The sequence below is a fragment of the Carica papaya genome, chromosome 1, assembly GCF_054855325.1.
Source record: "Carica papaya isolate Zhongbai chromosome 1, ASM5485532v1, whole genome shotgun sequence".
Classification (NCBI taxonomy): domain Eukaryota; kingdom Viridiplantae; phylum Streptophyta; class Magnoliopsida; order Brassicales; family Caricaceae; genus Carica; species Carica papaya.
In genome coordinates this window covers 15,397,235-15,418,261 of record NC_142309.1, presented here as the reverse complement: position 1 = coordinate 15,418,261, position 21,027 = coordinate 15,397,235, and the positions used below count along the sequence as shown (strand labels likewise).

Sequence of the window (21,027 nt, the reverse complement as noted above, 5' to 3'; positions counted from 1 at the left end):
AAGGAAATTTGAGAAGCATAATAGGGACATAAACAACATGAAATGTGATATAGATAGTCTTCGAGACCGACAAAGTGGTCCTAATCAAAGGAGATAAAATAGGAGAGGAGAAAATATGTTGAATGATGACGAGATAGAAAGGAAAATAGATGAAGATAGTGAAGAGTCAACGGTACAAAGAAGACGCAAAAGAAGGGACAGTAACATTAATTCTATCAAGATGAAGATTTCTTCTTTTTAAGGTAGAAATGATGTTGAAACTTATCTAGAATGGGAGCAAAAAGTTTAATGATATTTGAATGTCATAACTACTCCGAAGAGAAGAAGGTGAAGTTAGCAACCGTTGAATTTACTGATTATGCTTTAGTTTGGTGGGTTCAATTACTCATCTCTAGGAATCGTAATGGAGAGGCACCCATCACCACCTGAACTCAAATGAAAACTATCATGAGAAAAATGTTTGTTCCATCATTTTATTATAAAGAGCTCAATCAGAAATTGCAAAGGCTCACTCAAGAGTCTAAATTAGTTGAAGATTATTACAAAGAAATGGAGATAATCATGATTCGAGTATATATCGAGAATGATAGAGAAGCTACCATGGCACGATTTCTAAGTGGCTTGAATAGAGAAATTGCCAATATAGTTGAATTACATATGTTGAGTTAGAAGAAATTGTTAATATGGTCATGAAAGTGGAAAGACAATTGAAAAGTAAAAGGACAGTAAGGTTCTAATATCGAGGAGGATAGAGAAACTACCATGCCACGATTTCTAAGTGGCTTGAATAGAGAAATTGCCGATATAGTTGAATTACATATGTTGAGTTAGAAGAAATGGTTAATATGGTCATGAAAGTAGAAAGACAATTGAAAAGTAAAAGGTAATACTCTGGTTCTAATAGCAGTTGAAATTTAAAATTGTCCAAGAAAGAGGAGAAGACCAAGGAGAAGAGCTTTGGTTCCAAGGAGAAGGGTACAGATTTCAACAAGGTAATACTCTGGTTCTAATAGCAGTTGAAATTTAAAATTGTCCAAGAAAGAGGAGAAGACCAAGGAGAAGAGCTTTGGTTCCAAGGAGAAGGGTACAGATTTCAACAAAGGCAAAGATAAAGGTACTTCATCATCTATTAAAGGTACTTCTAACCCACATCTAATAACAAATATAAGAATATTAAATGTTTTAAATGCTTGAGAGTGGAAAATATTGTTTCACAATGTCCAAACAAAAAGGTCATATTTATTAGGGACAACAGGGATGTTGAGTCTGAATCTGATTCTGATTCTGGTAATACGCCACCTTTAAAAGATTGTGATGATGATGTTGAGTATGCTGCCTATAGAGAATCATTGGTTATTAGGTGAGCTCTTAATATACAAGTTAAAGAGGAAAGTTTAGAACAAAGGAAAAATCTGTTCCATACAAGATGTCTTATAAGTGAAAATGTTTGTGTTGTGATCATTGATAGAGAGAGTTGTGCAAATGTGGCTAGTACTACTTTGGTGGAGAAATTAGGTTTAAAATGTGAAAAGCACCCAAGACCCTACAATCTGCAATAGTTGAAGATTATAGAGAAGTGAAGGTGATTAAACAGGTTATAATTTCATTCTCTATTGGAAGATATGTTGATGAAGTATTATGTGATGTAGTTCCCATGCAAGCTGATTATTTGTTGTTAGGGAGACCTCGGCAGTTTAGTAGAAGAACCATACATGATGGGTACACAAATAGGAACTCATTTACTTTGAATGGCAGAAATTTCACACTTGCGCCATTATCTCCTTTAGAAATGTATAAAGATCAAATGAAGATGATACAAGCTTCTAATGGAGATTCAGGTAGTGAGAGAAGTAAAAAAAAATGAGGGAAAAAAGTTGGAAAAGAAAAGAGAAAAAATAACAGCCCATTGGTGAGTGATTGCACTAAGGAGAAAAAGAAAGAGGGAAGTACAAGAGAGACAAGTATAATGAGAGAAGAAAAAAATGAAAACAAACTGGGTTTGTATTCAAATGAAAGGGAATTAAGGAGTGTTTATACACGTAAGAGAGCTTTGATAGGGCTTAGGTTTAGAGAAGTTTATTTCTCTAAAACTAACCTTAATCCAAATCTGCCTAGTATGTTTCTTTCTTTGTTGTAGGAGTTTAAAGATGTGTTTCGCAATTATATGTCAAATAGATTACCACCTCTAAAGGGTATTGAGCATCAAATTGATTTCATTCTTGATTCTGCAATTCCTAATAGATTAGGATATAGGAGTAATCCAGATAAAATAAAAGAACTCCAAAGACAAGTGGATGAACTCTCGGCAAAAAGGTATGTAAGGGAGAGCACGAGTCCATGTGCAGTTATTGTGTTGCTAGTTCCTAAAAAAAGGTGATCACAGAGGATGCGTGTTGACTGTTGTGCAATCAATAAAATCACTGTAAAGTATCGCCATCCTATTCCTATATTAGATGACATATTAGATAAATTGCATCGTGCATGTATTTTTACAAAGATTTATCTAAAAAATAAATATCACCAAATTTGCATGAAATCAGATGATGAATGGAAGACTGCATTCAAAACTAGATACGGTTTGTATGAGTGGATGGTTATGCTACTTAGTTTAACCAATGCACCTAGTACATTCATGAGATTAATGAATCATGTCTTGCATGAATTTCTTGAAAAGTTTGTCATGGTTTATTTTGATGATATTCTAATTTATAGCAAGTCTTTAGATGATCATTTTGTGCATGTTAGAACTATTCTAGAAGTTTTGAGAAATTAACAATTGTTTGCTAACTTACAGAAATGTACTTTTTGTCTTGATTAAGTTGTGTTTTTATAGTTTCTTGTTAATGCAAAGGGAGTTGAGGTTGATAGTGACAAAATGAAAGCTATACAAGAATGGCCAACACTTAGAAGTGTGTCTAATGTGAGGAGTTTTCATAAGCTGGCTAGTTTTTACAGGAGATTTGTAAAAGATTTCTCAACTATTGTTGCTTCTTTAACTGCAGTAGTTAAAAAGGAAGTTAGATTCAGATGAGGAGGGGAGCAAGAGTATGCATTCAAAACTTTGAAAGATAAATTGTGTTCTAAATCTGTTCTTTATTTACCTAATTTTTCTAAAAATTTTGAAATTGAATGTGATGCTTCTAGAATAGGTATTGGAGCTATTTTGATGCAAGATAAACGTCCAATTACATAATTCAGCGAAAAGTTAAATGCAACACCATTGAACTATTGTACTTATGATAAAGATATGTTTTAGTTCGTACACTACAAGTGTGGCAACATTACCTACTTCCAAAAGAATTTGCGATTCATATTGATCATGAGTCCTTCAAGCATTTAAAGGGACAAGAGAACCTAAATAAAAAACATGCAAAGTGGATAGAGTTCATTGAGACTTTTCCTTATGTGATTCGTTACAAATAAGGTAAAAACAATGCGGTGGCAAATACATTATCGAGAAGATAAGTTTTAATTTCACATTTAGTTCTAAGTTGTTAAGATTTGAGCAACTCAAAGATATGTATACTAGTGATTCTGATTTTTGCAATATTTATGTTGCTTGTGAACATGCTGCATTTGATAAGTTTTATAAGCATGAGAGATTTCTATTTCATGGAAAACAATTGTGTGTGCCTACATGTTCATTGCGTGAATTGCTTATTCGTAAGTCTCATGGTGAGGGATTTATGGGTCATTTTGGTATGCATAAACTTTGGATATTATGACTGAGCGTTTTTATGGGCTAAACATGCATACGGATGTTGAGAAACTTTGTTCATCTTATATTGCACGTAGACAGGCTAAATCTAAGTCCAAACCGCATTGTTTATAAACTCCATTGTCAGTTCCTACTCAATCTTGGACTGACATTTATATGGATTTTGTGTTAACTTTGCCTGAAACTTGAAGAAGTAAAAATAACATATTTATTGTAGTTGACAGGTTTAGTAAAATGGCACATTTCATTGCATGTCACAAAACTGATGACGCAACAAACATTGTTGAATCATTTTTAGAGAAGTAATAAGATTGCATAGTATACCTAAAACTAATGTTTCTGATCGTGATGTTAAATTCTTGAGTCATTTTTAGAAAACTTTGTGGAGTAAGTTAGAAGCTAAACTTTAGTATTCTACTACTTGTCATCCACAAACTGATGGTCAAACTGAAGTTGTCAATAGAACTTTGGAAACTTTATTGCGTGTTGTTATTGGTAAGAATTTGAAAACTTGGGAAGATTGTTTGTCATTCATTGAGTTTGCATATGATTGTATTATTCATTCTTCTACAAGTTTTTCACCTTCTGAAATTGTATATGGTTTTAATCCATTAACTATTTTAGATTTAATGTCGTTTAAGTTAAATTTTTAATTTAGATGGTAAGAAGAAGCCTGAAATGGTTAAAGCTATCCATGAGAAAGCACATGAGCAGATTAAAAAGAATAACCAAGTTTATGCACAAAGGACTAATAAAGGACGAAAGCAAGTTGTACTTGAACCTGGAGACAGGGTTTGAGTACATATGTTTAAGAAAAGGTTTCCAAAACAAAGGAAGTCAAAGTTGGATCGAAGAGGCAATGGACCATTTCAAGTGTTGGAGAAAATCAATGATAATATTTATCGGATTGACCTCCCTGATGAGTATTCTGAGTCCGCTACTTTTAACGTTTCTAATCTTTCTCCGTTTGATATGAATGCAAATTCGATGACAAATGCTTTTGAAGAAGGAATGAATGATGTGAACATGGGTTCAAAACGCATTAAAGAGAAGCATAAAGAAAAGATTACAATGTCAGCTGGTCCAATTACAAGATTTCAAGTCAAAAAGCTAAAACGTACATTTCAAGACTTTGTACAAAGATGGATACAACAAGAACTTAGCACATGTGGACTGTTGGAAAAATCAAAGAAGTTAAAGAAAATCATTAATTTCGTCCAAGTGTGTGAACAGAATTTAGAATGAATGTTTAAGATCATTTAGTCATTTCTTAGATAATTAAATTATGTTCATGTTTATCTAGATCATTTAATACTATATTTCCCTAAATCATTTAATATTATGTTTCCCTAGGTCATTTAATAACATGTTTCTCTATCTCATTTAAATTATGTTCATGTTTTCTTAGATTATTTAAATTATGTTCATGTTTCCTTAGATCATCTAATTATGATCATTTGGCAGAATCTAGATGTTTTAACTTATAAATATCTCTTTTTTTAATATAATATGACATACTTCGATTATCGAATGAATTTCATTGCCTTTAGTAGAACTTTGATAAGTGAGAATTCTTATTCTTCTTATTGCATCAAAAATTGAATTAATTTATCAAGTTATCTTATGGTATTTATTCATTCTTACTTCTTTCATCCCAATCACCCAAGTTCTCAATTACAGTTTAGTTGTGGGTTTAGTATAGAAGATTTGTTTAAGGTTCTAAATTATTTATGTTAAATATATATGTGGAGTTCTGGATATAATTTTTTATCCTCGGATTCCGCATCAATGCATGTACTGACTCACCAGACTAACTGCATAAACTATATCTGGTCTGATATGTGAGATATAAATGAGTCTTCCAACCAATTTCTAATATTTTCCCATGTTAATTGATACACCACTTCCAACTTGTAGTTTGTGATTATTTTCGATAAAGGATTCTGCTGGCTTGCAACCCATCATTTCAGTCTCTTCTAATAAATTTAGAATATACTTTTTTTGATAAATGAAAATTCTTTTATTAGATCAGGCAACCTCAATTCCTAAGAAGTACTGCAATTTTCCTAAATCCTTAATTTCAAATTATCGAGCAAAAAGTCCCTTTAGTCGAGTCATCTCCTTTATATCATCTTCAGTTACTACAATATCATCTACATAAACAATGAGAAAAGTGATTCTATCCTCACAATGTTTGATGAACAGAGTATGATCAGCATTGTTTTGCTGATATCCGAAAGAGATCATACATGTTCTGAACCTTTTAAACTATGCTCATGAAAACTGTTTTAATCCATATAATATCTTCTTTAATTTGCAAACCTTTCTTGTGTTCTTTCATCTTCAAATCCATGTGAAATTTTCATGTATACCTCTTCCTCTAAGTCTCCATAGAGTAAGACATTTTTTACATCAAACTAGTGTAAGTCCCAATCAAGATTAGCATCAGATGACAGTAATATTCTGATTGTATTTATTTTTGCGACAGGTGCAAAGGTTTCTTGATAGTCAATTTCATAGGTCTGAGTATACCATTTAGTCTATCTTTGTCTTTTTCAATCAATCCATCTGTTTTGTATTTTACAGCGAGCACCCACTTACAACCAACCATCTTCTTTTCTTGTAGGATTGAAACAAACTCTCATATTTCATTTTTTACCAATGCTTTCATTTCTTCAATCATCGCTTCCTTTTATTTGGGATCTCCTATAACTTCTCTCCAATCCTGTGGAATAGATACAAAAGAAACAGATAAAACAAAAACTCTATATGAGGAAGATAGAGAGTCATAGGAGACAAAGTTAAACATATAATGTTTAGTACAAGTTCTGATTCCTTTCTAAAAGCAATGGGTTTATCGAATAATTCACAAGACAAAGATGATTCACCAGTATCTTCGGGAACTGAAGAAGATTCTTAACCTTGTATAGACTGCATGATGATTTTTTCTGTCTTATCTCTCCTTGAGTACCCCTTAGCTCTCATATTTCATTTTTTACTAATGTTTTCATTTATTCAATCATCGCTTCCTTTCATTTGGAATCTCCTAGAACTTCTCTCCAATCATGTGGAATAGATACAGAAGAAACATATAAGACAAAAGCTCTATAGAATGAAGATAGAGAGTCATATGAGACAAAATTAGACATAAAATGTTTGGTACAAGTTCTGATTCTTTTTCTAAAAGCAATGGATTTATCAAATAATTCACAAAGCAAAAATGATTCACCAATATCTTCGGGAACTGAAGAAGACTCTTAACCTTGAATAAACTGTATGATGATTTTTTCTGTCTTATCTCTCCTTAAGTACCTCTTCAAGTCCAGTTTATTGAGTCGTCCAGCATTTTCTTCTTGAATAGGATCTTCTGATACAGAATTCTCCCTCTAAATATGACTGTCAAGAGTGATCAAATTGGTCATCACCTCTTTTATTTCACTCTCCCATTGAAAAAGTGTTGGAGTGTAGCTGAAGTATGGCTTAGATTCTCTAAAAATAACATCCATATTCGCAAAGTATTTTCTAGATGATGGATGATAGCACTTGTAACCCTTTTGAGTATGATAACATCCAACAAATACATATTTAAGAGCTCTAAGTTCCAGCTTACTCACATTTTTACCATGCACAAAGCAAACACATCCAACCACTTTGGGGAACAGTATAAGAATTTATACCTTACAAAACCTCTAGAGGACTTCTAAAATCAAGAGCTCGCAAAGACATTCTATTAATAAGATAGACAGCTAAGAGAACTGCATCTCTCAAATTACTTTTAGGTAGATTCATGGTGAATATTAGTGATCGAGCTACCTTCAATATGTGTCTGTTTTTTTTTTTCAGCAACCTCATTCTGCTCACTAGTGTAGGCACAACTTGTCTGTTGAATTATCTCATTAGACTCGAAGTAGGCACGGAACCCACCATCCATATATTTTGTATCATTGTCAGTTCTTAGAATTTTAATTTAAGCATCAAACTATGTACATACTATTTTATGAAATGACTGAAAGCATAGAAGCACATTACTTTTACCTTTCAACAGATAAATCCATGTTAATCTAGTACAGTAAGCAATGAAAGTAATAAGTCATCTACGGCCAGATAAAGATGTCTTCTAAGTAAGTCCTCAAACATAGAATGAATTGTCATAAAAGGGATAGGACTTCTATGCTTACTCACATGATATGAACTCTTTCTATATTTAGCTATCTCACATGCATCACAAAATAAGAAATCTATATAAGTTCTTTCAAACAATGCGGGATATAATTTTTCTAAAGTAAAGAAAGAATGATGTCCTAACCGTCGATACAACTGTAAAATTTTCCTATTGACATTCGTATCTCCGAAGGCAGCTTAATTCCCAATGACGTTTCGATTTCTATGCAAGACATATAGGTCATCCTACAGTTTAACATTATCAATCGTCTTCCCTATTTGAAGATCTTGAATGACACAATGATCAGAAAAAAACTCAATTTTACAGTTAAGATCTCCAGTAAATTCACTAATGGATAGGAGACTATCAGAAAAACTAGGCACATGAAGGATTAAAGACAGTGGAATGGTCGGAGCACAATTAATGGAACATGTTCCAGATATAAGAGTATATGATCCATCTGCGACCCGGACATTTTCTCGTTGAGTACACGAAAAATAGGTCAGAAGATCTTTAGAAGACTCTCTCATGTATTTGTTAGCTCCAGAATCTACAATCCAAGTATCAGAATTGGAAATAGCAGGGAGAAGAGCAGTACCTGATTCTACTATTTTTAACGTACCAATAGAGAAAGAACAATACCCAGCTGCTAATCTCAACGAGATAGAAAAAATTCGAAGGATGCCAAAAAATGCTCCAACACCAATGGACACCAAAAAACTGTTGCGAGACCGGAGGAAATCATCGGAGACAAGTCTGTTCGGCAAGACAAGAAAACCAGAGCTGGAACTTGCTCTCCCGTTTGGGACGAGATCTGTGGGAATCCTTTTGCGAAAAGGAACTTGAGTCATTTAGGATCATATCAAGGGTTAATTGTGTATTTTTGTTATAAGAAAAATCTGATGTTGAAAAAGCATTCAAAAGATTTTATAATATGGTTCATACACAATTTCAAACTCAAATTAAGATTTTTAGAAGCAATAATGGAAAAGAATTTTTTAACACTATCGGAAAAAAAATTTGTTAAAAAAAGGGTGATACATCAAAGTTCCTGCAATAATACACCCCAACAAAATGGAGTGACTGGACGGAAAAATAAGACTACTTGAAGTAGCAAGAGTTATAAATATTGAAATTTTGGATGTTTTAACCTATAATGACATAATATAATCTCATTGTCACTAAACATAGAGATAGAATTGAAACATGTCTCTTTTATCTTCACTTTCAAAAAACAATCTGTTGTTGAAAACATAGAAAGCACCATTATATCTAACACCTCCAATTATCCTTCCCAAGATTAAATCCTGAAATTCACACTGAGAGGACCAAAAATTAATTTGACAATTATGATCAAGGATTAGTTTACCGACGGACAACAAGTTATATGACAATTTTAGAATATAAAGAACATGTTTTAGAATTAACCTTCTAAAAAATGAACCATCTGCAAATTTTACCTTTTACTTCCCTGAACATGGCGAGTATGAAGAGAAAAAATGCAAAGAACCTACAATACGGTCAGTGGCTCCCGAATCCAATATCCAAGAGCTATTAAAGTTTGAACAAATAAAGGTTGCAGAAAGAAAACTACCTGACTGTACTAAAGAACAAGAAGGATTAGAAAGAGATTGGAACATTTTCTAAAAAATACTCTATCTATTTCTTTGTGAAAGGCAATGATTTTGGAGAAAATTCTTGCTCCAAATATGAACTGTCAGCTTGGAGAGCACAGCTGTCTTCCCCTGACTTGGTGTTGTTGTCTGGTTTCTTTTTTGAATTTTCCGGTTTTTCATGCAATTTTCAGCAAGTTTCTCAAGTATGTCAAGATCTCTTACAATGATCACACCATGACTGTTGTTTTCTCCCACGCCTTTCAGCATTTGAATTTGCATTACAAGCTACAAGTGCTGATTCTTCACCAATTTTTCCAAACTCATCGTTGTTTTTCAGCATCTCCTTTCGCCGAGCTTCCTCCCCTCGTATCTCTATAAACACTTCCCTTATTGTTGGCAAAGGTTTTTTTCAAAGTATGCAATCTCTACCCTCATCTAATTCTTTATTTAAGCCAGCAAGGAAAGCAAACACACAACTTCTTTCAATTTCTTTCCTATATCGAGCACCAGCATTAGAGCTTTCCCAATATTCATTTTCAAACATATCTAATTCTTGTCATATTGTCATCATATCATTATAATAGGTTGTCACCTCACGATCACCTTCTTACATTTTCCACATTCGAGTATTCAACTCATAAAGTTGGGAATAATTATTTAGATCCAAATAAGTCTTGCAAGCTGCATCCCACACATCTTTCGCTCTTGGTAGAAATATAAAAGATTTTTCCACCACTGATTCCATAGAATTGATTAACCATGCAGTCACCATTGAATTTTTCGAATGTCATTGTCGGTATTTGGAATCATTTGAATCAAGTTTGGTGACCTCACCATTCAAATAACGTAATTTACCATTTTCGTCAATCCCCAGCCACATCAATTGAGACCACTCAAGGTGGTTCTTTCCATTCAATTTGTGAATGGTAATCTGAAATGAATTTTCCGTGAGTAAGATAGCTAAAGGTGTAGAGGAGATAACCGACAGTGACTGAGAACCAATCCCTGTCGAAGAAGTACCACTTGTCTCTTCTTGAGGTAATATTCCAGAGCCAACCATGGCTGCTTTGTAATTTATGAACAAGTCCTAAAGTTCTAACATCATGTGAAAAAAATTGATAGAGAAAGAAAAGTGAAGAAAATTGTTTCCCTTATTTTCTGATTATGACATATTACATATATAGAGAGAAAACAAACTATAAAATCAGGCTAACAATAAATCCTATAAAATCTAGAATTTATTTAAATCCCGTAAAATTTAGAATTTATTTCAAACTTTCATATTTTAAAAACAAATCCTAACTTTCCAAACTTATCTCTACCGACAAAGAGGTTGAGAATCGGAAGGGCTTTAGGGTTTCTCTCTCATTAGAGAAGGAGGGTGTTGCTTGGCTGGTGGAGGCCCTAGAAGACATCTACTAAATGAAGGGTGGAAGATATTGGGGAAAGAATAGAATGGGAGAAACCAGAGGCTTTGGGTGGCACTCGAATAGGAATAGAAAATTTCTTGTGTTGTCAGAGGTAAAAAGAAAAACAACAAAGTGGATTTTCATTCCAGATGGAGAGCAAGCTGGAGGGCTGGTGGAAGCCGATGGAGGCAGTGTTTGTGTTGGCAGAAAAATCTATAGAAAATCCTAAGAAGAGAGGGAAGAAGGTGGAGAGAGGAGGTAAAGAGGGGAATGTGGTAGTCAATGAGATAACTCAGAGGCTCGATCTGATTCATTATCCTCATTGCAGGAAAGAGATACAAATTTCACTTAAGGGGGCAAGAGGAATGAACTTCGTGGTAGCTGTGAAGAATAGGGGAAGGGAGGATAACTGGCTAGCGCAAAAGGTATGTAGACAAGAAGCAACTCAGGCCAAGTTCAAAATTCAAAAAGGGTTAAAAGTCCACCAACCCAAACTATCTCAAAACGATCAATCCGGGAGTCGTTTTGGGGACTTCAAAGTAATGGCCCATGGGCCGGGAAGACTGAAACAAATTGAAGAACACGAAAAGGCTAGAAAATGGAGTTGGAATGAGAGGGGAAAATAGATTGATTAGGTTGGACCGAGCAGACAAACTGGGCGGAAATCAAGCCCACGGGTCAAGTGGATTTGGAGACCCATGAGAAAGGGCTCCAAATCATAAGACTCGACGGTTTCACAAGCAGATGATGTCACGGAGAAGGAAGACAATGTCGAGACTAAGAGAGTCAGGTGGCCGAGACGGCGAAGAGAACGAAGATAAGCAGGGAAATGGGACCGGAATTGTTGAACATGTCGAAGAAAGTATGGATACAAGAGAGGAGAGAGAGGAAGGAAAAAATAGTAAGGAACTTGTCATCCTGGAGGAGAGACAGGACGAATCATATTAGAGTGAGAAAGAGGGGGAGGATATGGCGATAATGACAATGGAAGAAGATAGTTACAATGGGTTCAGGGGGAGAGAATGCAGAGGGTGAAGCTCAGAGAGGAGAATTCATGGCGACCTGGAAGGGGGAGTCGGAGGAGCTGACAGAGAAGAAAAAGCATCTATGTGGGTGTTACAAAATATTCAGAGAATAAGCAGTTTGGTGTCACTTTTGAAGGTATAGAGACACAAATGGTGGACTTGTTTATAGAAATAGAAAAAAGGAGAAGGGAGAATAATGTGAGGGGGGAAACAGTGAGGAGAGAGAGAAAGAGAAAAGGGGAGGGAGGTTCTCGGGAGCTAAAGAGGCTTCAAATTTCAGTTAATTATGAGGGCCGGCGAAAGAGGAACAAGAAAATGGAGGGTTGCTGAAAAAGAATAATTGATGATCGAGTAAATCATATCTTGGAATGTTCGGGATATCAATGATTGGAAGAAGAGATAAGTCATAAAGGATTGCAAGAAAGGTGGCACCCGGATGTTTTATGCCTCCAAGAAACAAAAATGGAGGATTAATGGAGAATGGCAGGTCTCACCAGCTAGAGGGACAGCGAGAGAGAGGGGGGCTATAGTTATGTGGGGAGAGGAGAAAACTAAGTGTAAGGAGGTGTTGATTGGGGAGGTAATAGTTTCGTGTCTCTTTGAACATTGTCAAAGGGAAGGGGAGTGGGTGTTTACTAGGGTATACTGTAGGGGACTGAGAAGGTAGAGAGAGATGCAGTGGCATGAATTGGAAATGTATTGGCAGAAGTGGAATGGGTTATAGATGGTGGGTGGTTACTTCAATGTTGTTCTGTCCAGGCATGAAAGATTGGGAGAGCAATATTCAAAAAGTTGTGCTGTTGAATTTAAAAATAACATGGACAGACTTGACTTGATGGATATGTCACTCATGGGGTGCAAATGGACTTGGACAAACCAAAAAAACCCACCATCATGCTCGAGGATAGATAGATTCTTGGTGTCTTCTAAACCGCCTTGTTTAGTTTGCAGGCTTATGTCAAAAGGTACTCCAGAGACCCATATCTGACCATTTTCCGATCAGCCTAGATTCAAATGGGATACAGTAAGGACAAGTACTATTCAGATTCAATAATAAGTGGTTTAAAGTGGAGAACTTTAAAAGCAATGTTGAGAAGTGGTGGAAAGATACTAGAGTGGCAGGTAAGGCAAGCTTTAGAGTGGCACATCAGCTCAGGGCAGTTAAAGATGAGATTAAGAAGTGGGCCAAGGGGATGGGAGAAGGGAGGAAGTGAAAACCCAGTTTCTACTATAGGAAATCGAGAACCTTGATAAAAAGGAAGAGGAAGCAGGGCTGTCACAGGAAGATCTTGCACTTAGAGAATCTATAAGAATTGACTTGGCATGCAGGCTACAGATGGAGGAGATACCTTGGCAGCAAAGTTCTAGAGAGAGATGGTTAAAGGAGAAGAATAGGAATACAAGGCTAGAAAAGAAATTAATTATATTGAATAAGAAGGCTAGACTGTTGTGGAAAGAAGCACTGTTTGGCAATCTTTGGCTAATTACTAGGCAGGTAACTTTTATCCCTTTTGAAATAACAGTATACTGAATATAAACTAGTTTTCCTGAGACTTTCTACACTTTCTCCAAACAAATTACGACCTTCATACACTCCTACCCTTCATAAATTTCATTCATGTCAATAGTCATCCATATTCAGCATCTTATCGCAAGTCCTTCAACCAAATGAAACCATTTCCCCTCTCTCAAATCAAAAACACAAACAAAAGATTCAGAATACTAGAGAATGATCTCATGAAAAGAGAAGAACAAAATAAGGAGAATAAGTTAATCAATTTGGTTGACCGTCAATTCATAAAAGTTTCCACATTGATCATGGTCATTACAAATTTTTCAGAGCACATAAAAAAAAAAGAAAGAGAGTTGAGAGTTCGAATGTACCCTTCTCCGCGACTTCTCCGCTCATTTTGTTCTTCTCCGAACCTCTAGTCTCCTTCAATATGATCCTTCAGCTTACGCTCTCCTATCTTATCCAAATCACCCTCGTAATCCCGGAATTTCAACTCCCCCTCTCTCTCTCCCTCGGCCTTCTATTCTCTCTTGCTCACTGGAAAACCGAAGCTGTCTCTTCTCCCAAAATCACCTCTATTTTCCCAAAACCTTCACCTCCCTAAGGCGTCTTCCCTCTTCCTTCTAAGCTACAAACTTCGCCCTTTTAAGCCTTCTTTTCCTCAAATCGTAGCCGCCCAATTACACGAATCTCGGCCACGTGTCTCTTCTTCTCTGCAGCAGCCGACTCCCTGTCTTCTTTCTCCGACAGCCTCTTTCTGTGGTTGAAGCTGCAGTTCTATGGTCTCCCAGATTTCTCTGTCAATTTGTCTTCTTATTCACGCGGGCCAGCAGGTTCTCTTCTGTGTTGCTTTTCGCTGCAGCTCCACCTCTCGCCAGCTTCTGTCGCGCTGGTCTATTTGTAAATCGTCTCCTTTGCCGCTTCTGTGCTACCGCTCTCCTTCTACCGCTCTTCTCCTTCCCAAAAGAACGAGGAAGAGAAGAAGCTTTCCAACAAGACTTTTCGGGAAGATGCAGGGAGTGGGGTTTGGCCTTTTGTATTTGCATTTGGGCAAGGCTTGGGTTTTGGGCTGTTTACGGTTCTTTTTGTCTTTTTCTTGGGGTAAACCTGGGCTGGGATTTGATTTTTAGTTCGGTAAGTTTGAGTTAGGATAATAACATGGGCGATTTAGGATGAGTTTTATGAAATCTGAACTCCATCTATTTTTATGAAGAGTAAATCCGAACCTGCTCCTTGTGTCGAGTTTTTGGTTTATTCAATTCAAACTCAAGTTGAGGATTTTATTATATAATTATATTTATATTTATATTAAAAATTAAAAATATATTTACGAATATATACAATAAATATATTAATTATATTTATCAATATAATTATATTATATTTAATTATTTATATATAATATTTATTATTATAAATATTAATATATTTATAATAATAAAAAGTAAAATATTTATGTAAAGAATCAAGTTCTAACAAATTTTAAAAAGTCAAACTCAAACATATCCAATTCACCCCTCTTTTCTTGTTAACCTAAATTTGAACCTCCATTTTAAACAATAAAAAAAAATGTGTATCAAAATAAGTACAGATTGATCATATCAAGTAATTTCATACACAAAATATTATCATTCAGTTGAGATATGTTATGTGTTATATCTCATTTTCAACCCATCAACATAATAATAATAATATGATTAAATATTAATAATAATAATAATGAGATGACATAATAACTAAATTTAATAAATTAATTTTACCATAGAATTATTATTATTATTATTATTATTATTGTTGTTGTTGTTGTTGTTGTTGTTGTTGTGGTTATTATTATGTTAATTATAAAGTTTTATTTTATTTTATTTTATATTATTTTGGACAAAAATAAATAAATAAATAAGACAAATTAAGAATAAAAAAAATAAAGGAGAGAAAGCCTAGACCAAACAAAGAAGGAAAATAAATGAAAGGAAAAAAGAAAAGAAAAAAAAAACCTACCTAGCCCAACCTTTTATGGTCCAGCCCAACACCGACATCCTCCAAGACGATGTCATTTCCTCCCGTTAAGAAAAAATGAAGTTGCCTAAAACGACAATGTTTCACTCATGAAGTGAATCATGTTATCTTTAGCTTTTAACCAACCTCTTCGATTTCACTTCTATAGTAGCATATAATCTCGACCCTTGATGCACGTAGCTAAATCTATTTTGTAGAGTGGTGGACAATACAAGAATTTGGGCTTTTTTTGTTTTTTTTTTACAATGAGCAATGTTGTTGTTACTTATGTTCTTTCGTACCCTCCTTGCTCCTTGAGCTTGCATCTATCTCACTCATCACTACTTATTTGAGATCTAGGTCTACACATAGAGAAGAGGCCAACCAATCCACGCTCCTGATCCCAAGTTGACATGATTGCCATAAATAAGCGTATAGTCTTTCAAATGTTGATTTTGTCAAATACTTGAGGTAGAAGCCTTTGATTAATAGGGGAATAGGCGTCTTACCAAGAGCATTCCATGAGGTCTTTCCAAATGAGAATCATTATCCACGAAACACCACATTCTATATTGATCATAGCAATAATCAAGTTGAAATTAGAAAATCAGCCAGATTCATAACATGAATACAAAAGAAAAAATCTAAAAAAAATCTAGAGAAAAAATATAAAATTTAAACGAAAATTGTAGAGTAATAGGAGCCAAAATCGGGCTCATTTCCTGCTTAGGTTGGGAATGACTATTGGGGAGGAAATTTGGTGAGTTTTAGTCGCTCAATCAAGGCAATATTTGGCCAAATTCAAGGTAAGAATCTTGTAGTCATTTAACATATAGAAATTTATGATTTTTGACATGATTACTAACCAAATTTGCTTTTGTTTTTAGGCACCCAAAGCACCCTTGTGTTTCAAAACTACCAAAAAATATAGTTTTTATGAGTTTTATGTTAAACCATGCAAATTAAACCACTAGAGAAAGCCTAAAAAATTTTATATGAGAATTTAACGTTTAATTTCCTTTCTATTTTTGGCCCAATTAATTCTGGTAGTTGTTGTGATGATGAATATGATAAATTTGTGAATAACTGGTGATGAATGTTGGTCAAATTTACAATTTTTGTGAGGGAGGTTGGTAAAAAGAGGAGGTATGATAAATTAAGAAAGTAAAAAAAAAAAAGAAAAATGGAAAAAATATCAAATTTTATTTTGGCAAAGTTTTAAAATGCTAAATTGAGAAATAAATTTTGAGGAAATTAAAGTAACAAGGTAATCATAAATAAATTGGTAAGGAAATGAAGCTATAAAACCAAGGTGAAATTTAGGATATATGTTAAAAAAAAAGAAAATATAAATTAGAAATTTAATTAAATTAAAAGAGAAATTTGTAAAGAACCAAATTTGGAAATTTTGGTAAAATAATCAGGATTAATTTTGGAACCTTTTAAGAATAAGTATAAAAATTATTAAGGATTAATTGAAAGAACAGAAAATTTAGTTTATAAAAATTTTAAACTTGTAAAGTATTTTGTAAATACTAAATAGGAATAATTTTGGAATTATAGAGGTTAAAAAGTCTTCATTTTGCTATGAATTTAGTATTGTAGAAGGAAAAGATGAGTAAGAAAATTTAACATTCAAAAGCGAGAATTTTGAGAATTTTGAACAATTTGAATTTAATCACAATATGTGATAGTTAGAACACCCTTGAGCTTGTCTTGTGTATGTGGTATGTGTGATTGTATATATGCATGTGTGTGTGATTGTATATATGCGTGTGTGTTTAGAATCATAATTTAAGGTCAATCACTAAGTTTTAAGTCAAATAGAACAAAAATGATGAGATTTGAATAATCAAAATTTTTTAAGAATAATAAATCAGGTTTATTAAATGCTAAATTGAGAAATAAGCTTTGCTGAAATTGAAGTAAATAAATTAGTAAGGAAATGATGTTATAAAACCATGTGAAATTTAGGATAAATTGAAAGAAAAAAAATGTAAATTGGAAATTTATTAAATTAAAAGAGAAATTCATAAAGACCCAAATTTGGAAATTTTGATAAAATGATCGAGATTAATTTTGGTACCCCAACTTTTAAGAATAAGTATAAAGATAATTAAGGATTAATTGAAAGACAATAAAATTTAGTTTATAAATTTTTAAACTAGTAAAGGATTTTGTAAGTACTAAATTGAAAGAATTTGGTGAAACAATAGAAGTTGAAAAGTCTTCGATTTGCTATGAATTTGGCACCACATAAGGAAAAGATGAGTAAGAAAATTTAACATCAAAAGGCCAGAATTTTAAACAATCTAAATTTAATCACAATGTAAGGTAAAAGGAAAGAGGAAATAATATATTATAGAAAAGGTTAAGAAAAAATTTTAAATAGTAAATTTAAGAGGCAAATAATTTCTAAGGGGATATAGTATAAAGTAAGAAAAAATTCTACAAAAAAATATACATATAATTAGAATATATTTATAAGCCAGGAGTAAGAATTTAAAGGAATTAAAATGATAGCATGTTAAAATATCTAGAAGACATCTATAAATAAATAATGAAGAAATTTGAAGTAAGAAACTGAAATTTAGAGTTTTATAAATAATGTTAAAAAGGGATTAGAAATTTGAATAAATTATAATATATCATCAATAACAGTAAAAATCCTTAGCGTCAAGAGTTCAAGAAATTTTTTTAAAACTTTAAAAAAGAGAAACGAAAATTATGGAATCTGTTTTGTTATCTAGCATGGACGAGTTCCATGTGTGGCTAAAATTTGATATTATGTTGGTGAACCCCTACCATATGGATAGATGAATGTGTGTGCCCATCTAATATTGGAAGGAGTTTGTTTAGTGGCCATCTTAGCGAATATATTATAGTGGCATTTCGTAATCCATATTCATTATCTATCTACCATCCATAGTGGTAGCCAACGAACCCATTTGTCTCCTTTGGTAGTAGTCTGAGAGCAACATCATATGATGAAATTTTAGTATGATATGAAAAGTATACATATGAAAGTGTATGTGTAAAGAGTGAAAACTGAAAAATGATAATTGTGTATCCGTAAAATAGTAAAAAATTTCGATTAATGACAATGTATTATTATATTAAAGTAAAATACTAGAAAAAATGAGATCTGAAAATAAATTATAAATAGAATTTAAATGTCCACATAGAATTTCGGAAAAAAATCTAAATTAATAAGAATTGAAAGTTTTTAAGGGTTCCTCCACACCAGAAAAAAAAAATCAAACTAATTAAGTTAGTAATATTATTTTTATTTAACCCTCAAATTGTTAATATTTTTAAAAACAGAGAAATATTCTTGTTGCTGAAAATTAAAATTTGAAAATCAATTTGTTACATGGAATTTAACAAGTTTTTATCATAGTATTTTTAAAATTCTTAAAGTTGCTTGTATACAATTTTTCGTTTTTTCCTTATGTTATTATATTACTGTCTATTTTTTAGTGAGTTTGTGAAACTCACCCTAATTCACATTTCATTTTTAGAGTAGGGGAATCAGAACCAAACTCAAGAACAATAGAGGATAATTCAAAAGAGCAGGTTTTGATCATTAACTAGAGAAAAATTTAAGGTTATTATGAACACTTTATTTTGGAACCATTGTGAATATATTTAAATGTCAATGCCTTATGTATTTTGCTTACATTATTATTTTGCTACAAGAGATGAATGTTGATGTATGATAACCGCTAAAAAGTAAATTTAAAGTATATACTATTAAGTATTTGTGTGTATTGACGTCTGTGCCTTTACGAAACTGTAGGACGTCATAGGTGGTACCGGGCACACAATTATAGGGCATCCCTTGTACATAAGGCTTAGGGTTCTAAACCAATTAAGTTAGAAGGAAAATTTTGAGATGACTTAAAATTTTAATTTTCTGGGTGTAAGGAAAAGGAAAATGAGAAGAAGAAGGCCTCTCGTAGATAGACATCCAATCCCGCAACGCCCTAGCCAGCAAGATTTCAACAAGCTCTTTTGTGTTGTAAAAGGCCTCGCTGTTGTAGCCCAACATAGAGAGGACCACCCTGATCCTCCCTATAATTCGCACGACAGTTGAAAGACATCATAAGAGTTACCTTGATAAGTAGAACTAATTCTTCACTCAACGAGATGGTTGAAGAATCTATCTAAAGAGCATTCACAACAGCTAAAAGTTAAAAGTTGAAAAAGAACTTGAAATTTTATTGATATAGACTGATTTGTTTACAACTAAAGGATCAAAACCTTTATATAGACATAAACTTTACAAATCCGAGTAGAAATTAAAAACTAAATTTTAAAAAAATTCTACGTATATTCTATGACATCCCAAATACCTGGTGGGGTAAAAAAAGACCTGATAATAAAAAAATATACGAATACAAGTAATAAAATATGTGTATGTAGTGGAAAATATAATCTCAAACAAGAAAACATAAGTTTAATGTTTACAACTGAGGTCAAGAAAATGGCTACCAAAATTTATGCACATAAAAGTCATAAAGTCACTTATATCATTACAACTGGGTCCATCAGAGCGGACAAAATATGGCACTCGTAATTATCTTAGGGATCTATAAAGGGATCCAAATAAGATTTAAAGGGCAACTCAGCAAGCAAATCATCACTTCTATCATCTGAGGGGGACATGAATTAAGGTGAGTTCCACATAACTCAATAAGAAAAATAGTATTATACTATAATACTAAGGTTTTCAAAGGTGATTAACTTTTGAATTAAAACATCCTTAATAAATGACATATCTTAGCTGTTGGTCATAAGATGACTTTATTTTTAAGTGTTTTAAAAAAACCTTTATCTTTCTCAAGAAAATCATTTAAACATTGTTAACATACCAAACAGTAAAGGCAGAGAGGAAAAACAAGATTGTTAAGACATAGTCAGGCATTGAAATTGAAACTAGTTGAACCAACCATGAGCATAACAAAATCATAATAAAATATAAAAGAACAATAATACAAATCCACCATAATACATCAACAACTATCTTAGTCATGTTATCGAGTAGTTGAGCTATATTTAGATTTTTTACTGACCTCTGCATGAAACCGTTCCGATATATATCTACTGAGGGTAGAGGGGATCTCTAATTACCATTATGAATGACATTTAGCTCCGTTTCCATATTGGGTGCAAACTAATAACCACGATCGTACTTCACTACTATGACCCCTACATATCATATCACAAATCCACTCTCATTGGAGGGAGCGCTAATCTCATTCATAGGGAGCAGTTTACTAACATTTTTAAATATAGAGTTAAATAAAGACAAAAATCCCTCAGATAAAATAATTAAATAGATTTTATATTCTTTTCTCTTTCGTATACTGATTTCATTTTATAACGATCATGTATTTAAGACTTAGTGGGAGCCCATCAACATAACTTGGGACAAAGCTCATATTATATTATGAAAATTTGAGTAAATGATAGTATATTGTGAATAACAATAAAGATCCTGAGTTTAAAGGGTTAATGTAAAAATTTTAAAACTTCTGAAATGAGAAATAAAAATTGTGAAATATGTTTTACTATCTATCACGGAGG

The 21,027-nt window shown here is 33.1% G+C and overlaps 1 protein-coding gene across 5 annotated transcripts in view; it reads right to left on the bottom strand.

The window, feature by feature from the left end:
• ELF9 (RNA binding (RRM/RBD/RNP motifs) family protein) overlaps window positions 1–14,461 on the bottom strand; it is a 45,379-nt gene extending 30,918 nt beyond the window's left edge. For 2 of the 5 annotated variants that reach the window (XM_088220421.1, XM_088220433.1), the window contains exons 1-2: window positions 13,815–14,461; window positions 6,251–6,443 (exon numbers count right to left, since the gene is read on the bottom strand). In XM_088220421.1, the coding sequence (XP_088076547.1) occupies window positions 6,251–6,329 (79 nt within the window). In that variant the 5' untranslated portion in view covers window positions 6,330–6,443; window positions 13,815–14,461. The remainder of the gene's footprint in view (window positions 1–6,250; window positions 6,444–13,814) is intronic. The other 3 variants (XM_088220415.1, XM_088220418.1, XM_088220424.1) reach the window with 3 other exon arrangements.
• Between the last annotated feature and the right edge of the window lie 6,566 nt (window positions 14,462–21,027).